The 20125-nt window shown below is 31.4% G+C and overlaps 1 protein-coding gene across 1 annotated transcript in view; it reads right to left on the bottom strand.

Moving 5' to 3' along the window:
• Mdga2 (MAM domain containing glycosylphosphatidylinositol anchor 2) overlaps positions 1–20125 on the bottom strand; it is a 759648-nt gene that overhangs the window by 257743 nt on the left and 481780 nt on the right. Inside the window, exons 4-5 of the mRNA XM_027929596.2 lie at positions 10777–10973; positions 1302–1434 (exon numbers count right to left, since the gene is read on the bottom strand). Coding sequence (XP_027785397.1) covers positions 1302–1434; positions 10777–10973 — 330 coding nt within the window. The remainder of the gene's footprint in view (positions 1–1301; positions 1435–10776; positions 10974–20125) is intronic.

The following is a 20125-nucleotide window of genomic DNA, read 5'->3' on the forward strand; positions in this document are numbered from 1 at the left end:
AGTGGAATGCATTATAATTCTTATTACACATATACAGTACAATTTTTCATATCTCTGTTTGTATATAAAGTATGTTGACACCAATTTGTGTCTTCATACACGTACTTTGGATAATTAAGTCTATCACATTCCCATTCTTGCTAATCCCCTGCCCCCTCCCTTTCCCTCCCACCCCTCTGCCCTATCTAAAATTCATCTATTCCTCCCATGGTCTCCCTCCCTACCCCACTATGAGTCAGCCTTATTATATCAAAGAAAACATTAGGCATTTGTTTTTTGGGATTGGCTAATTTCACTTAGCATTATCTTCTCCAATGCCATCCATTTACCTGCAAATTCCATGATTTTATTCTCTCTTATTTCCTACTGCTTTATAAGTTTATAAAGAAATGGGGCAATGAAATGTGAAGGAATTTGCTCAACAAGTAAGATACAGAACTAAGATCTAGACCTAGCCATAACAAAAGCAATGGAAAGGGGCTCTTTTTATTTTATTTTATTTATTTTATCTTTGGAAAGGGGCTCTTTTAAACTCTTTAATATATGTATTGAATCATAAAAAATTACCACTACCACTGAAAATTGGAATTTCAAAACCAGTACAAATACTGATTTGTGAAGGTGATTGTTTATATACAATCATACAGAAGATAGTTAATTCATGGGCTTTTTCTTTACTCTTTCATTTAACAATCTCTTCTAAATTTGTTTGCAGTTATTCTGAGGTCAGTGTTATAAAACACAGGCTATATTGAGTAGCAATCCTGCTAATGTTTTGACATTTCCTGCAAAAATACTGTCCTAAAACACCTAGCTGAAATTAGCAATTAGCTTTCTTTACATAAAAGAATGGTTCTCACTTAGCTTTGGGATCACAACACACTTTTAACAACTTAGATCATGAATTTGTATATGAAAAATCTAATATTCCTAAAAAATCTCTGTGAATAGGATATAGGCTTGCTTGTGGTATTCATGAACACATTTTAAGGAACTATAATTTTGTATGTTTGATACATAAACACATTTCAGGATATAGGCTTGCTTGTGGTATTCATGAACACATTTTAAGGAACTATAATTTTGTATGTTTGATACATAAACACATTTCACAGAGCATACTGCAATTAAAATTTAACCTTTATTTACCAAAAGCTTTTAGTATTTCCCAGATTTTTCTGGGAAAAACAAAGGTGCTTATTGTACATATATTATAGAAATCATTTGGTCTATAAGAAGGTTGAAGAATGCTTTTTAAAAATCAGTTACAGACAGTAAACATATAACAGAGAGTTCCATACCTGTCTTGTTGGAAAGTCTAAATGACACCATCTTATCAGGTATATTACACACATTCCTCACTGAAGCAATGCAGCTGTAATTAGCATAGTCCTGAGGTCGAAGATTCTTTAGTTTTAAGATTTTTGTTTCACCCTGAAAATGTAGAAAGGAGTCATTAAAAAATTCTATTGTAACCAGAGGGAATGAGCAAAGAATGGCACTCTATTGTATTAAATTATATTATTATTATTAAAATATGGAAGATTGTCTTATTTTCTTAAGGAACATGCCCTAAATTAAAAAAGAAACACTGCATTTTAAAATAATACTGTAATCTGCCTAGAGGTAAAAACTAAGAGACTACAATGAAAATTCATAACATTTTCTTTGCAAACTAACTTCCTCGGGGAGAAAAATCTATTTCTGATGGTAGTTATGCAAATCATTATGCAAAGATCTGAACAGTAAACTTAATAATTGAGTTTATTCGACAAACACTGCAATCTGTGCAGACTTCAACATAAAACATTATGAAAGAAGACCCTGAAGAAGAGCTAATAAATAGAGTTTTTAGAACAAAGTTAATGAAGCAAATCTAATGACGGATAACTAAATTTACATACATTAATATCTTGTGTAAATGGAGCAATGAAAGGTGAAAGATCAAAATTTTATGGAAGAAGAATTTGTGTTTTTATTATTTCTATTCTTACTGTATTTTATGTTCAGAAGCTCAAGCACTAGGTCTTCCACGTAAATCTATAGATAGACCCAAATCAGGCAAGTGGCCAGAAGTATCATATACTCCCAATGAGCCAGGAAGGACCAAGGAAAAACATTAGAAAGAAACTGTTCAAAAGGTACAAAGAATAACTGAAAAAAAAAATCCTCTGACTCTGTTCAAATTAGATTCCCTAAAATTTCTTTCCTTTGTAAAGTCATTAGTGAATCTTAAAACAATACTTCTCATAAGGAATTTACTTAGAATAATAGCAAACAGTGTCCCAAATAACTTCATATTTGGGATAAGTTTTAGATTATTTTTTTCTCAGATTACATCTTGTCCAGAACAATGTGGTTTATTTGTTGTTGTTTTTTGTTGTTGTTGTTGTACTGTTTTCACTCTACTTGGGTAATATTAGTCAAGTTCCCCAACATTAGTCAAGTTCCCCAAATTGCAATAATTAATATTCTATTAAGAAGGAGTGGAACATTTAGTAATTTGATACATAAAGGCCCCACTGTTCATTTGCAATAAAGCTTAGCCAGACAGGAGCATACAGTCTTCCAAATGTGTCAAATGAATCCACACTGCAATATACATGCCATTGTAGATGTAATCTTTTCAATTCACTGTCAAAATTCGCTTTTAATTCAGTCACACCTCAGCATTTTCCTCAGTAGAATAAACAATAAACTTTTATTTTTCACATTGTGAAATATTCACTATGATTAAATTAATTGGAATACACATCACCTCATATAATTACTGTTTCTTTTCACTTCTAAAAAATATAAAATCTCATTGCATTGTCTCCCTGATAAAGTACAAAAGAATGGTTTGTAATTGCAGATTTTTCCTATACACACAAATATAAATGTATCCCACGCAAATAAATATACACAAGACTGTTCTTAGAATACATTTAAGACATGTTCTTTTGTGTTATAGAACTCTTTTACATTAAATATATAAAATTCTTAGGAAAAAATGTGCTTAGTTTCATTGAAAGAAAATGTTATCCTATAACCAGGTTACTCAGACATTTTGAATGAGGTCATACATCTCCTCCCTCTGTGATACTGAACTACTGAAGATTCCTTTGTTTTTCCTACTCTCAGAACTTAAGTAGGTATTCCCTGGAATTCTATTTGTTACACAGTTAACCTCACTTTATGAAATTTCCCTAGGTGACAAATTATTTTTTGCTAATGAATTTCTACTGCAAGCCTCATTCTCGTGCCCTTTCCAAAGGCTGTATCCTTAATACAGAATTCTTCCTTAAGTTTCAGATATATATTTGTCTCTTACTACCAAAATTTTTGAACCAGCATTTCCATTTGATGCTTCTGTGACACCCAAACTCAACATTTCCCAAGTTAAATTTCAAATTTATTCCTCTAGACCACTCTTCCTTCTTTAATAACTGGACTCTTAGACTGGATTATAATTTCCTATTAATATATTCATTATCTTTCTCTCATCTAGATCCTTTTATTGACCTTTAAACATGTTTAATCTGAATAATTCTTTTAAATTTTAATCGTAATGCTTTAAACTCTAATATTCAGTTAAAATGTTTCCTTATTGTGCTTATTATAGTTTAAGTACAATAAACTGCACTTCATCCATGATTTTTGCAAATGTTTATTGAATGTTAATTGACACGAACTGTGTGTATTTAAGGTATATAGCTTGATGTTTTGATATACTTACACACTATGAATAATTATCACAGTCAAGGTAATTAACATACCCATCATTTCACATTGCTACTGTTTTATTTCCCTATTTTAAAATATGAAAACCGATCATATCAATGTCATTTCCCTGCTAGATCACATGAATGACTTGATATTGTTCTTCCAAATAAAGTCTATAGCTATTAACTCGACTGTCAAACCCTAAGTGATCTGCATTTTCCTTGCATTTCATTTTCTTAGTGTCTAATGTACATGCACACTTCTAGGGTCCTCGTTCTGCATACCATTTACTTCTATGTCTAATGAATTCCATCAAGTTCTTGCTAAGTTACAAAAGTAAGTCTTCCCTCACTTTTTGATACAGGAGAAATCTGTTGATGAATTTTATTTCTATCTCTTTGTAATGGTCTCAGTTATTTGGGCAATGGATTTATCCTCTGCTAGACTCCTCCTTTTTTTTCAGTAACTACCTAGAGAGTAGGGATTATGTATGCTTTCTCCCACTATTGTATTTTCAGTACCACACACACGAGTTAGCATATAAAAGATTATTTTAAGTCAATGTGTGTTTTTTTTTTAATTGAAAGTACTCTAATTACCCTTTACCATCCTGGACTTTTCTTAGTGCATATTATTTCTGCAGAATTTCCTACCAAGTTGGCACCTGTTATGAGTTGAATAGATGTTAAATAAATGAAATATAATCAGAGATTAAACACAGTTAGGGAAAAATATAATGACTATATTAAATAATCAATAGAAATTTGTGTATATAATAAAAATAATATTATTTTAGTAACAGATTATAGAGATTACACTTTACTTTGGCAAGAAAATTTTCACAGATAATACAAAATAAGAATCAGGTGCAAATTGAATCATACCACAAGAAACAAAACTTAAATGTAAATCAACAGAACTATAAATGACATACAGATATAGATAGTAATAAAATACTATACTATATATGCAATTAAATATTTACATATAATTATATGCATAATTACTCCTTCGAATTCTTAAAAGAACAACCTTTAATATTTCTGGAAATTTTATTATATGTAGTTCAAACTCTAGAAGCAATCATACAGTGGTAATGATTCTCAAATACATACAATAAACATTATCATTTAGATGTATAATTAAATATACAGTCACTAAACTCAACATAGAGTTAATTATACTCCATAGTACAACTTGTTTCTGTTTTCACTGACAAATTCTTTCTTAATTTATATTTTATGGATATCACTTTTCCAACACTCCATTATAACTGAACCTAGTAATGCCATTGACTATGTTCTTTTTCAAAGTTCAATAAATCTTTTTTTAATGCTTCCAAATTTCTCTACTTGTGCTTAACATTTTAGATTATCTTTTCTAGTATAACAACCCTTCATATATAGGCAGTTATGATCACAATAATTTATTCATGACTTGGTTGATTTCCATTTCACTATTTATTATACACATTTAAGTCTTCAATCTTGTGCTAACACACTCCTCATAGAATCCAATCCATTATCATATTATCAATTAATACCTATATATAGATAAATGAAAAATCTCTGCTGAAAAAGAAAAATACCATACTTAGAAAAATCACCTAGAGTATTGTAATTAACAATTCTTGATTTTTCTAATATTTCCTGTCCTTTTATATGCAATAGTTGCTAGTGTTTGTTCTCTCTTAGTTTATTTTCTTTCTTTTTATTTTTCATTCTTGATCTCTAAAGTAAATCTATTCATTTTTTTAATTCCCTTTGTTGATTTTTTAAAAGCTATTCATTGACATCTATTTTTCCACCATTACACTGTCTTCTCCAAAAATCCAGACACATCATACTTTGGCAACAAAAAATAAATGGAATATGTTTCATATATATAATATATATATATATATATATATATATATATATATATATATTTATTTATTTCCCCTCCTGGGTTTTCCTTTGACCTCTCTGTGCATGACTTCACCATTTTCTACCTTACTCTGACCCACACTCTCATCTCACATTCTCTGATAACTCTCTGATGAGTATTTTCAAAATCATATAAACTTAGTGAGTTTATTATCCTATTCCATTGCTGACCCTGCCACCTCCCATCAGTTTTATCTTTGGATGTTGTTACATTTATAACGGCAACCACCATAGTTCCCCGCCACCCATTCAGACTCACAATTTATGTTATCATTCACTCTTTGGTGTCTCTCCTTCCCCATATGCAATAACAACAGTGCTTTTTGACTCATTCTTCAATTTTCTTTCACAAATGACTTTTCCTTTCCACTCTCACAGGCATGGTACATGCTTCAGCCCATCATTAACTATTGATTTAACAAATATTGATTGGGTATATATGTTCTGGCTAAAGTAATATGCTGCTTACTATGGAAAACCATAGTTCTTCTTTACTCTAATCATTAGGTACTCTACAACCAGACTAGTTTTCGTATAGCAAAGAAAGTCAGTTGCTATCACAGCTTAATGAACAGCCAGAAGCTTATTTAAAATTAACTGAAACAAGGAAAGGAGTGACCTGGTCTAAAGTTTTGTTTCTTCATCTTCATACTATTAAGAGAGGTATGATCTCTAAAAATTCATCAAGTTGTATACTTACCTTTCATGTACTTTTCTATATGCATATTACTTTCTGATTAAAATGTTTTTATAAAATTAATGATAATCTCACTTCATTGAACAGCTCATCAATGTCCATAACCTGTGTCAAGTACTTGTTGCTGCAAATACTAGCACTGCCATGAAAAAGACATGGATCATTTATGTTTGAAACAATAAATATTTAAGCAAATAATTCATATAATCTTAAAATGTATTAAGTGGTATCAGACAAATCAAACAAGGTGATAAAGATGGAAATATAATGAGGTAGGAAATTCTGAGATGTTTTCTCTAAGGAGGTCATATTTGAGTTGAAACAAGAAGGATCCCTTCAAATTTAACCTTCTCTTTTTTATAACTATTCTAAACCTGATTTTCAGCCTTATCATGATTGTTTAATCCACCAAACAACAAGTACCCCTTCAGTCATTTTGAATGTTGCCTGATAGCCATTATTTCAAAAAAGACTTTTCAACCCAAAAGTTGTTACCTCTGAGTCTGGTCCTCCTACATGTTTTTCTTTATTTTCTGAATTAATATTTTTGTCTATTTATGTCAGTAGTATTTGAGTATGTGTGTATATGTTTTCTGGCATTTACATTGCATATTTATATTGATTTTGCCTTTTCCATTTTATGGGGCAATTCCTTTTAAATTCTAGTCCCTGCCACTTGTGCTGTATTTCACATGTTGTCAAATCAGTAAAGACTACTGGTTAGAAGAGAACAGAGCCAATAACTTGTCTTGCACGTTTTTCAGTAAATAGTTTTGAACTATTTTGAGTCTAATAGTAATAACAGGAATACAAAAGTAACATTGAAGAAAGCTACAAGATGGATTTATGAACCTGAGGCATGGATCATCCATAGAAAAACTAAACTACCACTATGGACAAGAGAATACAAATGGAAAGCAATCTCCAGAAAAATATATAAAATAATCAAGTATATCTGATCCAATAGAAATGGAAGTTTGTTCATTAAAATTCAGAGGTCACTTTTGCAATAGATGTATCTTTGAAATATTGTGTATACTTGAGTCTTTGTGATGAGGAATAATTTTGGCCATTAGATCATCCAAAAAGAAAGAAAATAAATTGGTAAGAATATTGAGAATTTAAGGCTTAAAATGAGAATTAATGCTACCATTTGAGATGATTTCCAGTCCTCATGACCAACAATTATGCCCCAATAAAGTACAGTGATTTGCACATGTATATCTTGTTAATTATTATTTAGAACAGAGCAGCAAAGTGGGCATATGAGAAGGGAACTCAAGAGAGATACCATAATAGTGGACTCCAGGTCCACTATTTCTCAATGGTTCTGCTATTATCATGGAATTAAAAAGCTGTTCTGGATGAATTTATATGATTACTTTTGTAGTCAAAAGGTTCCATATCAAAAGGCATGGACCTACAAAAGCCATGTGAAGTAGTCTCCAAGTGAGATTATCCATGTCAAGAGGGACTGAAAAAATATAAATTATTACAGGCAGAATTATGAAAGAATTTGAACCTTATCATGTAATTCACCACATTCAGGAAATAATGAAAATTATTTTTTTAAATATGTATAATATATAACAGAGAATACAAATGTATGTGCATGTCAATCTGTCCATCCATATTCTATCAAATGGAAGGTCTGTATATACACATATACATACATATATATGTATTAGATATATATGTATGTATATATGTATATAGAATTTAAACTTTACCAATTATACCTGCTTTATCACACGTTAATATTATTTTGTTGATCGTATAAAGTTGATATTCTGTTATGTTGGAAATCTTTGTGAATATGAATTTCCATGATTTTTTAAAAGAAATTTTGAGTTGATTATTGTGTAATCATATAATTAGTCTAATTAGTCTAATTATATCTAATTATATAATTGATGTAAATATGTTCAGTCATGTAATTAGCTGGTATAATTACAATACACAAGAAGATGTTATGAACATCTTCACAAAAGTTATAAAAAATGGAAAATGAATATGTGATTTATAAATTTAAGTATGTTTATTGAACAATTACAAAATAATTTGTAGCAAGTATATTTAAACTTTTAAAACTATACTTTAAATAAAATAAATAAATAAAAGGTACGCTATATATTAGTCAGTGACCATACCAATGTTACCATTGCTATAGTTAAATATTATCCATTACCTTAAGCAATAATTCCATGCTACTTTTAAAATAAATTAGAATTTTAAAAATATCTATTTTAGTTATTTATAATTATGCTTAGATATTAGAAAACTATAAAGGCTTCCAGCTTACATTCATTTTTGTAACTTAATTTATTTTATAAACTTGTACATAAATAGCAATATGTGCTTGCCTATGTCTCTCAGTATTAAGTGAATAGAGAGGTATGAAAAGCATAATTATTTCTTTTAGACTTATTATGATTTCATATCAGCCTCAGGAACACAAACCAATTTCATTCTGGAAACATTATCTATAAAAAGTTATAAACAAGATTTTGTCACTCAATAGGATTGTAAAATAAATACACAATCCAAATTGATATAGTTATTAACCAAGTATGAATGGGAATGTAAGATAGAGATATCTCATTGTCTTAGAAGCTCTTTTTATTAAAAATAAGACATTATTATTGAATAGCATTATTATTGAAAATCTAATATCCTTCTAAGAAATTTAATTTTCTAACATTAAAAGAATAAGCAGCCATGTGATCCATCTGAATTCTTAGGCAATTTTGTCCCAATATGCCCTCCTAGCTTCAAAGCACACTGTTCTCAGCATGTACCAATTATTGTTCCTGCAACCACAGTCATTTTTCACATAGGTGAGCTCTAGGAGTCATTGTCTTCCTTCTGTATTGCCTGCAGATGTTAATAATTCCTAGGAAATGCTCGTTATCACAGAATTGTGTACCCCTATTTTGACAAAAGTTTTTGTTTCATATAATAGTCACTCTTTTACTTTATATATTAATAAAGTTAGTAAAGGAGGAGCCTTGTGTAGAACACCTCTTTATTTCAAGCAATGTTTTTTATTTTGTCCATTTCAGATATTTTAACTGGATATTATTTACATTACAAAGTGATGGAATACATAGGCTACAGACCCATGAAGATAAATTATTATTGAAGTCCTCTGCTATAGTTTGAATGTCCACTCCAAAACTGGTGTTGAATTCTAACTGATACTGTGCCATTTTGGAGAAATAGGAACTTTAAGAGGTTATTACGCAGTGGGGGCTTGGTCCCCATAAATGAACTAATGATGTTATCTCAGGAGTAGTTTCTTGTAGAAGTTGCTTTGTTATAAAAATGACCTTTCTTTCATCCTCTCTGGCATGTTAGCACACAGGAAAAAGGCTCTCATCAGAGATTGGCATCTTGATATTGGACTTTCCAGTCTCCAAGACTGTGAAAAATAAATATATTTTCTTTACAAATTATCCAATCCGGGGGCTGGGGTTGTGGCTCAGCAGTAGAGTGCACATCTAGCATATATGAGGTCCTGGGTTCAATTCTCAGCACCACATATAAATAAAATAAAATAATGGTGTTGTGTCTACCTACAAATTAGTCCATCATATTCTGTTGTAGCAGCAGAAATGAACTAAGACATGTTCTAATACAAACAAGTTAACATGGAAAGTTTTTAAATTATAAGGTATTTATGGCAGTTGATGGGAAAAAATAGTTCGATAAATATATAACACCTAAGTATAAAATATATACAAACATAAAAAACTAGCATAATAAGCAAAAATAAGCATAAAATGATTTATATCTTGTTATGAATAACAAAGTCATCTTAGGAGGGAAAAATAATTAAGACACACACACATATATATATATATACATTTATAGTATTTTATACTCTATTCACTCTATGTAAAATTGATTCAAGTTTTCTCAAATAAGTTTTAATGACTTACTAGATAGTCATTTTTAATATAATTAAGGCTCTATTCCTAAACTAAATCAAAAACAAAATGAACAAAGAAATCAAATACAGATTTCTCCTAAAACCAAAGCCAAATATATTTTAAATAGATTCTTTAATTATTTGAAAAGTTTACCATTGCTAATTGGGAAATCAAAATGTCTTATTTGAAGAAATATTTTCCATAAGAGCCAAATTAATCAGCAATATTTATAATTATGTATTTTATAATGAAGCCTAGGTAATATTATGGGTAAAGAGTTATATGTTACAATATAGTAAGTTAAAAAATTGTTTTCAAAAGTTGACCTTTTAAATATAGTTACTGTATATAATGCAAGTTGTACTCATATTTCTGTCCTATGGTCTTTCAAATACATTGGTTTTCAAAGGAATATATTAGGAAAAACTGTCTTTTGAATAGGTATAAGATCGCATGCTGCCTGAATTAAGAAAGTCTCCCAGTACAGTGTGTAGAAATACTGTATCTTAATTCTTACCTGGGTAAAGAAGGGTTCATAAATTTCAACTCCTTTGTCAGATCCTTGTAGTAACACCTCCTGGCCTCGTCTCCAGCTATACCGAACAGGTGGATTAGAATTGGCAACACACCGGAGGAACACAGTTCTCTCATAGTAAAACTGTTCCTTAGCTTCTCCTATACTTTGATGAACAGTTACTACTGGGTCATCCAAATCTAGAATAAAATAAAAACAACCAAGTGATAATGTGATGAATCGCATGGCTTTTAAATCACTGCACATTTATGACTTAACCAGATGCATATTCTTAATTGATATTACTTATCAGTAGGTTCATGTTTTTTCATTGATCTAATTACACTCATTTACAAAGACATTTCCAATGAATAGAAGTAAAAAAAAATGTGACAGTAATTTTAATCAGAGCAGTACAAATGAGACAGTACAAATGACCTTATATATTTCCTACACTTTGCTGATAGCCATGTGTATTAGAACTCCAAGAGAGAGATCAAAATTCAGAACTCTAGTATTCAAGAGTTTAGAAAAAATAATGAACCAGAGGAACTAATAGTAACAGAGAAATCAATATCATGCAGTCCAATTGACTCTTTTTAAAAATTTTCTTCTTTAAATAATTATTAATAACACATTAAAATCAAAACAATGTTTATAAATTATTATAATCTTTATACAATAAAACATTTAATTGTTAAATTGTGCCTTCATTTAATTCATTGCTAATTTGAAATGTACTAAAATATACTACTATTAAAGGGAATTAATATTTCTACCACTGAATATTAGAAAGAAATATGTATCATTTTACATGTTTTATAAAGGACTATACACCATGGGGTTTGCCACTTTCTGGGAGCGGCCAATTTGTAAATATCTTGGGATTTGGTGATTCATAAGGTTATTGTCTCAACTACTCTTCCCTACCATTGTAGTATGACAATAGCCAAGGACAGTAGGTAAATCGATGAAGGATGAAAGTCCCTCCTGAGTTACACTAACACTTTAACACAGGCACTCTGGTGGCATTTGGCTAATGGGTCATAGTTTTTCAGTTCTTAATATAGAACTTAAAATAATAAATGTAATACATATCATATTACTATAGCTACTATTATTTTTTAAACCTTTTATCCTGGGTTGTTTTCCTTAAGATAAGAAATTAAGAAATGCACCATCAATCTATGACAGATAATGCGAACACTTGCTATCAAATATCACCTTCACCCAGGTTTTTTTCAAATTTATCTTTATCATTATGAAAGAACATTTAACTTTTATGATTTTAAATTTCCTTTTAAATAAAATGAAAATAATAATAGCACCATATTATTGAGGCATTTGAAGGATTACATGGGATAGCTCATAAAGCCCTGAACTCATAGTGAATAGTAATAACAGCTTTTACTATTAATAATACTATTATTTTTTCATCATCAGTGTACATTTAAATAACTCCCATTTACTACATGTTGTTTTCTTTAATTCACCAGTTCATAATGTATACAACTGTCATTATAAAAAAGTACAGATTGGTCTTGCCCATTTCTTCAGGCTATCAAATACTTCTACAGGACAAACACTTTTATGTGAAAACCTGAAAAAAAATTACGATTTTTTTTCTTCATGGCAGGGATTGAACCCAGGGGCACTCAAAAATTGAGCCACATCCCCAGCACTATTTTTGCATTTTATTTAGAGGGTCTCACTGAGTTGCTTAGGGCCTCACTAAGTTGCTGAGGCTGCCTTTGAACTCACCATCCTCCTGACTCAGTCTCCAGAGCTGCTGAGATTACAGACATATGCCATCGTGCCCAGCCAAAAACTACAATATTTATATGGACAGAAGAATAAGGAAGTATATAAATGTATGGTATCCTGTATGTTTAAAAGACATTGATGAACAATGGAAAAAGATTTTTTTTGATGTGTAAAAATAATAAAAAGCTAACAAAACTAGTGATGTAATAGTTGCTCCATGGAATCAAACAAAGAAAAAAATCTAAAATTTCAGACTTTCTAAACCCCTTTTTTCTTTAAATCACTATGAATTACTTCACAGTATTATACTTTGATTTCTAGTTTTGCAACATTTTTGAGGTCTTTTTTGCTTCCAACATTAGCATCTTTTCACAGTTACCTCAAAATCCTCTAATTATAGTAGTGCAAATTTACAGAACAACTGCTGCTTTTTGGTAAAACTTAAGGAACTTTCAACTTAAATACACTCTATTAGATGTACAGGGATATCTTCTGCCTGATTTTAATAAATTGGAATATTTAGGGATTCTAGAATCATTTTTCTTGAGATGTATATAGGTTTTTCAAATCTACCAAACATTCACTGATTTAATGATTACCTCTTCACCTATAAATCAAGTCTTACAGTAGATTACTTAACTGAGAACAGCCTTGGTGACTTGAAAAAGTTTAGTGTAAGCTGATTATAAACAATTTATTTTCTTTCTTGTTCAAAACATAATTTTGCTTAGAGATGAGCTTCTTTGTTAGAAGACATAAACTGAATTATACTTTAAGAACAAAATTCTGAAGACAGAAAGCTCAAGAACAAAAGAGTATTAGCTAGTCAACAACTGGCTGATTAAAAATGGTGACTCTTACAGGGTTCCAGTTAGTTAACAGTATTATACTTTCTAAATACACTTATTGATATATCCCTATCTCTTTTCTGGCTAAGTCGGGGTGTCAAGAGGCTCAGTTAACAACAATTGTTAAATATGCTCCTCCCTGGACTGAATAAGCTCTGGGTCACTGGACTTGTGAAAATCAAATTCTGTGACAACAGCTTACTGAAAATTCTATTGGCTAAGTCATCTATTGGATTCACTCATGTTTAGGAATTTCTACTTCATAAAATTCTTAAGTGATTCTTTTCTCTTAAGAATTAAAAACTAATGTGGCTAAACAAGATTTGTTTTAGACAAGTCAAAGGCATGGCTAAAAAAATTCTAAGGGAAATTATATGTAGCTGTGTATAAATATGCATAAATATACATAATGTGAGATATAGTTTACATACATATATATTTCCTAAAATATATTTAAATATACATCCTATATATTCCTAAATATATACTGAATATGTGTATTTGTCTTAGGTCATATGTCTGGGATAAGAGACAATAAGAGATATATGTGCAGCAAATGTATTGGGCGGTACTTTCTAGGTCAACAATATGACTGAGTGAAGGAAGGAGGACTGGTCATGAGAAGGTTAAGCTGCACTACAGTTGCAAAAAGTGTCTGGTTAGTTCTGGAAGAAATTCTGGATCTGTGCAATGCTCTTAGAGTTGTCCTGCCCTGAGGCAAGGGAGCTCTAAGCCTTCACAAATGTAGCTCCTGTTGAATCAACTGGTGCTCACCACTAGGGGGTAGGACATTGGAAAGGGAATCTCTGTTTGGGTAGGGCATTTCTAGAAAGGAACTTAGTTAACAGCCTAATTGTCCCAGCAATTGGATGAGTAAGGGCTGAGGAGGGAATATGGCAGGTGCACTATAACATTTCACTCCAATCTACCTGTTAGGTTTGATGATTCCGATCTAGGAAAAACTAGTACAGGATTCTGGTCAGTCTCCATTCCTGGGGAGACTTTCAGAAAAAAAAAAAAAAATTGGTCAGATGATATTCATCATCTCCTTCTACAATTAGCATTCTAGATTGCTCACATGTTGGGATAGTACATCTTGTGCTATAGGTAGCTGCCGTAGTGGTGTTACAGGAGCTTTGTCATGAGAAATTTAAAATCTTGGTCACCACATCTTTTTCAAGCCATGGTTCACACACTGATTGGTTTACCAACAAAACCAGTTAAGAAAATAACAACAAATGGCTTAGTGCATCAATAGGGTATTACATACATTCTTCACTGCTGCCTCACCTTGTAACAACAGTCCTACTACCAGCAGCTCCTATAGACTACATATTCCTTCAATGATAGTGACTCTTCTTATCCACTGCTTTGTGAAATAGGAATCTAAAGTAACTGAGTAATAGCCATGGTTTAAAGATTAATGGGGATCTTGCTGTGTCATTTAATAAAAGCTTTTTCCCTTTCTGGTAATTAGGACTGCTAAACTGGAAGAACTCAGAATTGCGGGAAGAAAAACACCGATTCACCAAGTGGGTCATTGAATGTGATGGTATTAAATGAGGTCACTCCTTGGTTCTTGGACCTATATATCCTACATAAAAAGAAGAAAACTTCATATAATAATGGTCAATGCTTTAGGACTTAACTGCATCATGGAGGATAGCACCCTTTCTTCACCAGATATTATATCTGCAAGATTCAATTGCCCTTTCAAAAGATCATTCTATTATTCTCTTTAGGTGATGTAAGATATACTATGACAAAATAATCCTATGGCATCATGCCCACTACAGAATCCTAGATATCCAGGTCACCTTGGATCCTGTGTTTGACAGTCCTCAATATGTTTCAGGAGTACCCTTTCCCCAGTTTATGAATATACCAGTAAATGGGTGTATGTTTCTTATAGAAAGAACTTAGAACATTACTAGATGTACTTGAAGTGGTGTTTCAAAGTTCTTCCCAGTGATTTAGTTGCCCTCAGTCAATGAGTTCAAGGTATGAAAATTGCCTCAGCTTCAGAAAGTGGAAAAGGAGTCAGGAGTTATTAGATGACTGTGTTCAGTCTCCTGATCATGTGTCTTTGATTTGTTTTAATTTTATAGATTATGTAATACTTTGTTAGCTATCCATGTAATTTGTCCCTAGGAGTGATGTGTCTTATTAACAGTCTTCATAGATGTTTGTAAATCTGGAGTCCTGGATGCATAAACTAGCTGTTCATTAAGATAATTGTGCCCAGCTTTCATATGTCAACTAAGTTCCTAGCCTCTATTATTTTGAGATACTGTCACCTCTTCTATAAGCAGAGAGCCCAATTATCTAATAGCATTTCCTGTCCATCAATATTTTTCTACAGAGGACAGTCATCACTGAGCTTCTTAATGATTCTCATGTCTCAGTTATCACCATGTTCTCATTATTTCAATGGAATGTCCTCCACACCATTCCAAGACAGTAAGATAATGATATTTCTGGATGTGTCTTGATATATTCACTGTATCATGCTCAAATCGATAAATCTCTGAGTCTCTTATCTTTTTTTTTTAAATATCTACATAGTAGTTCTGGAATTTATACTTAATTTAGTGGGTACTACTAATTTTTTCAAGATTCCATATTCCAAAGTTATTAAATCCTACATCAGGCTATAATGTTCCAATATAAATAAACTTATGTTAATCAGCTTTTCATCACTTTGATCAAAATATCTAACAAGGACATTTTAGAGGGGAAAAAGTTTAATTTGGGGCTCAGAGTTTCAGAGGTCTCAGTCCCTGGTCAGCAGATTCCATTGCTCTGGGCCTGAGGAAAGGCACAATAGCATAATAGAAGGGCATGGCAGAGAAATTACACTCAGCTCATGACACCCGGGAAGCAAAGAGAGGGGAGGTACTGGGGTCACTGATGTAGACCACCAGTGACTTGCCTCCTCCAGTCACACTCTACCTCCCTAGAATTATCACCTAGTACTTCTTTCAAATTATTAATCCAGCAAATGGATTAATCTACTGATTAGGTCATATCTCATAATCTGATCATGAGCTTCTGAGAGGCACCTCATATCCAAACCACAACATTCTACCCCTGGGCCCCAAGTTTATGTCCATCTCACAATATAAATGTATTCAGCTCATCTACAAGAGTCCCCATAATCCTAGTAGTCCCAGCGTTGCCCAAATGTCCAATTCTAAAGTCTCCTCTGATACTCAAGGCAAATTCTTGGCTACGAACTCTTACAAATAATCAGCAAAAAAAAAAAAAAAAAGGAAAAAGATTTCCAGAAAATTATTTGTTGAAAAGGAATAGCTCTTAACTGAAGGGTAAAACTTAATTTCTTGAGATCATTTATATATATATATATCTGTATTTATTCAATAAATAAATATATATATATATATATCTGTATTTATTCAATATATATATTCTTGCTGAAAACTGAAATTGACCATATCAGTAACAGATTCATTTTACTTTATATTAATTTAATAGGTATTGGGGCCCTTAGTGTCAGACACATTAGTTAGGTGATGTGTCTCTGAAATTCCATTTTAGAAGCAAATTCTTCAGATCATCTAAAATGGGATTTTTAGATCATCTAAAATGGGATTTTTGAAAATGTGATTGATGAAGACATGAGTTTATGAAATTTATTTAAAAATGCCATGAACATCAACTCATGTGGTGTTCAAGAAAGAAGAGTAGGATTAGGCAATGGGAAAATTAAATTATGAGGCATTACTACAAAACATCTAGATGACCTAGACAGAGCTCTTGATTTGAAAACCTTTTAGAATTGTCCTGAATAGCTTTTTTATAATATACACTGATAGATCACTATATTAGAACTTGTCCTCATGAGCAAGATTGATCTTGGGCTAGGTAGCCCTTCCTGGCTAAGTCCTAAAAGGGACTCATTTGAGAGACTATATATTCTAGTACCTCCAGAATTTAAATAGGTAACTGATACATAGTTTTATCTAATCTTAGATAAAACTACGTATCAGTTACCTGTTTAAATTAAAATTAAAATTTGTGATTTCCTTTAGTTTATATTTATAGTTCAGGAAGTATAAAATCTGCTTCTGTATTTATTCAATAATCAATATTAATGCTAAATGGCATTTATAAATTCACACTGGATTGTTTTACATTACAACTGATATTACACTTATATTTATTTTCTTTAAATAAATTTATTTTAATTTGATATTCTATATGTGTGAAATTTAAACTTTAAAAATTATACTCAATGACTTGAGCAAAATATTCTTCAACATAAAGAGTATATAATTTTTATTAGTCAAGAGTGGCCATATTTTACACATATGAAAGTGATAGAAATCACTGAATACATTATTTGGTATATGAATATTTGTTTTAAATATATGTTATTGACATAATTCATGATTTTCTATAAAGTATATCCCTGTGGGCATAGGACCCATATTTTAGTTTTGTTTTTATACCTAAAAACCAACATAATGTACATAAATTATCAATAATGACCTCCTAAGTTACTATAAAGGAAGACTAATCTGTTACTAATGTGGTCAATGTCAGTTTTCAGAAAGAATAACCATATATATATTTACTTTATATATATATATAAAATAAAAATGATCTCAGAAAATTAATTTTTACCCTTAAGCTCAGCAGCTACTCTGTTTTAACAAATAATTTTCTGGAAACCTTTTATGGTTGATTAAATATATCAGACACTGACAGTTTAAAGTAATTTTAAGAAAATTGTTTTAAAAGATGTGTGCTACCTTTCTTAACTCCAAAAAGAATAATGTCTCCCAAAAGCAATTACATCATGAAAAATTTAACCTACATTTGATACAGTGGTAAGGGAAATGTTCCAACACAATCTGAACTTCTCCCCATTTTTCTTTGTGTACCTATAAGAATTATCTACTTGCCTCATTTCATTTTACAAGCATTTTTCCAATTTCTTATGTGACTTCAACATGTAGATGTTCATGATACAAAACCCAATCCAACTAATAGTGATAGACCTAATAGTTGGTATATCTTCTGAGATAATTTCTTTTGGGAGAAACTTTACATATGTCAGTTTTGTCTCTGTTAATTTCCTGGGAAGTCGTTCCAGAGTGATTATGTAATTTGTCAGTTTATTATTTACCAGAGTTAATATTATAATCAAATTTATTTAAATCTGAAATTTGTAGGCCATTATTTTCATACTAAATTTTATATATGCTATACATTATGCTAAACATTACATGAGTTACTCACCTGTAATTCACTATGAAAGAAAGAAAGAAAGAGAAGATGTCAAAACACAACACAATTATGGTTCAATAAAGCATCCTATAGAGATGTGAATCAAAGACAGAACTAATTCCATCTTGAAAGAACAGTACAGGCTTTCTAAAAAGTTAATGTGTGAGATAGATTCTGAACTATAAAGACAGTAAGCAAGGTGAAAAGCAGGAAGTGGCATGTATAAAGTTCTAAGATAACAGAGTAAATACTAAATATCACATATCCACCAATGTTAGAGAAGAGTTTTGTGTATTAGGAAATGATATTAGGATAGGATATTTGAAACACAAAAAGGGACCAAATTATTAGTAGCACCAGGTAAAGTAAAGAAAATTAATTTCATTATATATATATTATATAGTGGCCATACATAAATGGCCATTGTGAGCTTTCATTTTAGACTTTAGGTGCTTCTGTCTGGATAGGAGATTCGGAGGTGAGAAAATAATGGCAAGGAAATGAGTAAGAAACTGGCTGCAATAACTGTGATGAACAGTGCTAAGAGATATGAAATAGGGTGGTGGTTATGAACATGTACAGAAAGTTTAAATGAACTGATTGAATTGGGTGGCAGATTAGCTAGGAGAATGAGGAAAATGTTGGAAAATGTGTCAAAATCTGGATTTAGCCGCTTGGTAAATAGTGTATTCACTGCAATTTGAAGTGGAAAATGAGAACTGTCTGCCACAGGGAGGGTGGAAAGGTAGGGAAATTGATGAGCTCTTCATGGATCATGCTGGATGCCTGGAACCTGTGCTTGTCCGGTCACAATGTGCATGACCTGGAGTCACAATAAGAAATCCAGGCTATAGGTATGGATTTGGGATTCATCAGTATGCTATGTGAGAAATGGACCACTCAAGTAATGTGCAGAGTGAAAAAAGGTAAAGATCAAGGAGAGAGCCCTGGATAGCACCAAGGGCAGCCAGAAAGAAGGGAAATCTTTGAAACACACTGAGGAAAAAGTGATGGGAGAGGTAGAGTCAAATCTAATCTGTGATAAAATAAACCTTAAAAGTACTTCCACTGGCATGGAGAGGTTGGAAAGCAGGAAAAAATGATGAAAAGAGGTCAAGGTTAGAACAGAACTAGAAAATGACTTCAAATATGACAAGAAATAGGTCATTGCTAACCTTTGCCAGAGTTCTGTCAGTGGAGTGGCACTAACAATCATTTTTCTGTACTGTATGGTGTGAAAGTCATGTAAAATCACAGTGAGATTAATGGAAATAATCCCATCGAAAAAACTTGGCTCTGACAAGACAGAGGAGAGTAATTAGAGGATAACACGTGATCAAAGGAATCTTGTTGATTTCCCCCCTTGCTTTGTTTTTCCATAAACTGAGAGATGTACATTTAAATCCAAAAGAGGAAATAACCAGGAATTTAAAAGCAAAAAATAAAGCAGGAAGCTTCAGAAAATTGTTCAATGTTTGAAATTGTTA

Source organism: Marmota flaviventris, chromosome 2, assembly GCF_047511675.1.
Source record: "Marmota flaviventris isolate mMarFla1 chromosome 2, mMarFla1.hap1, whole genome shotgun sequence".
In the NCBI taxonomy this organism is placed as follows: domain Eukaryota; kingdom Metazoa; phylum Chordata; class Mammalia; order Rodentia; family Sciuridae; genus Marmota; species Marmota flaviventris.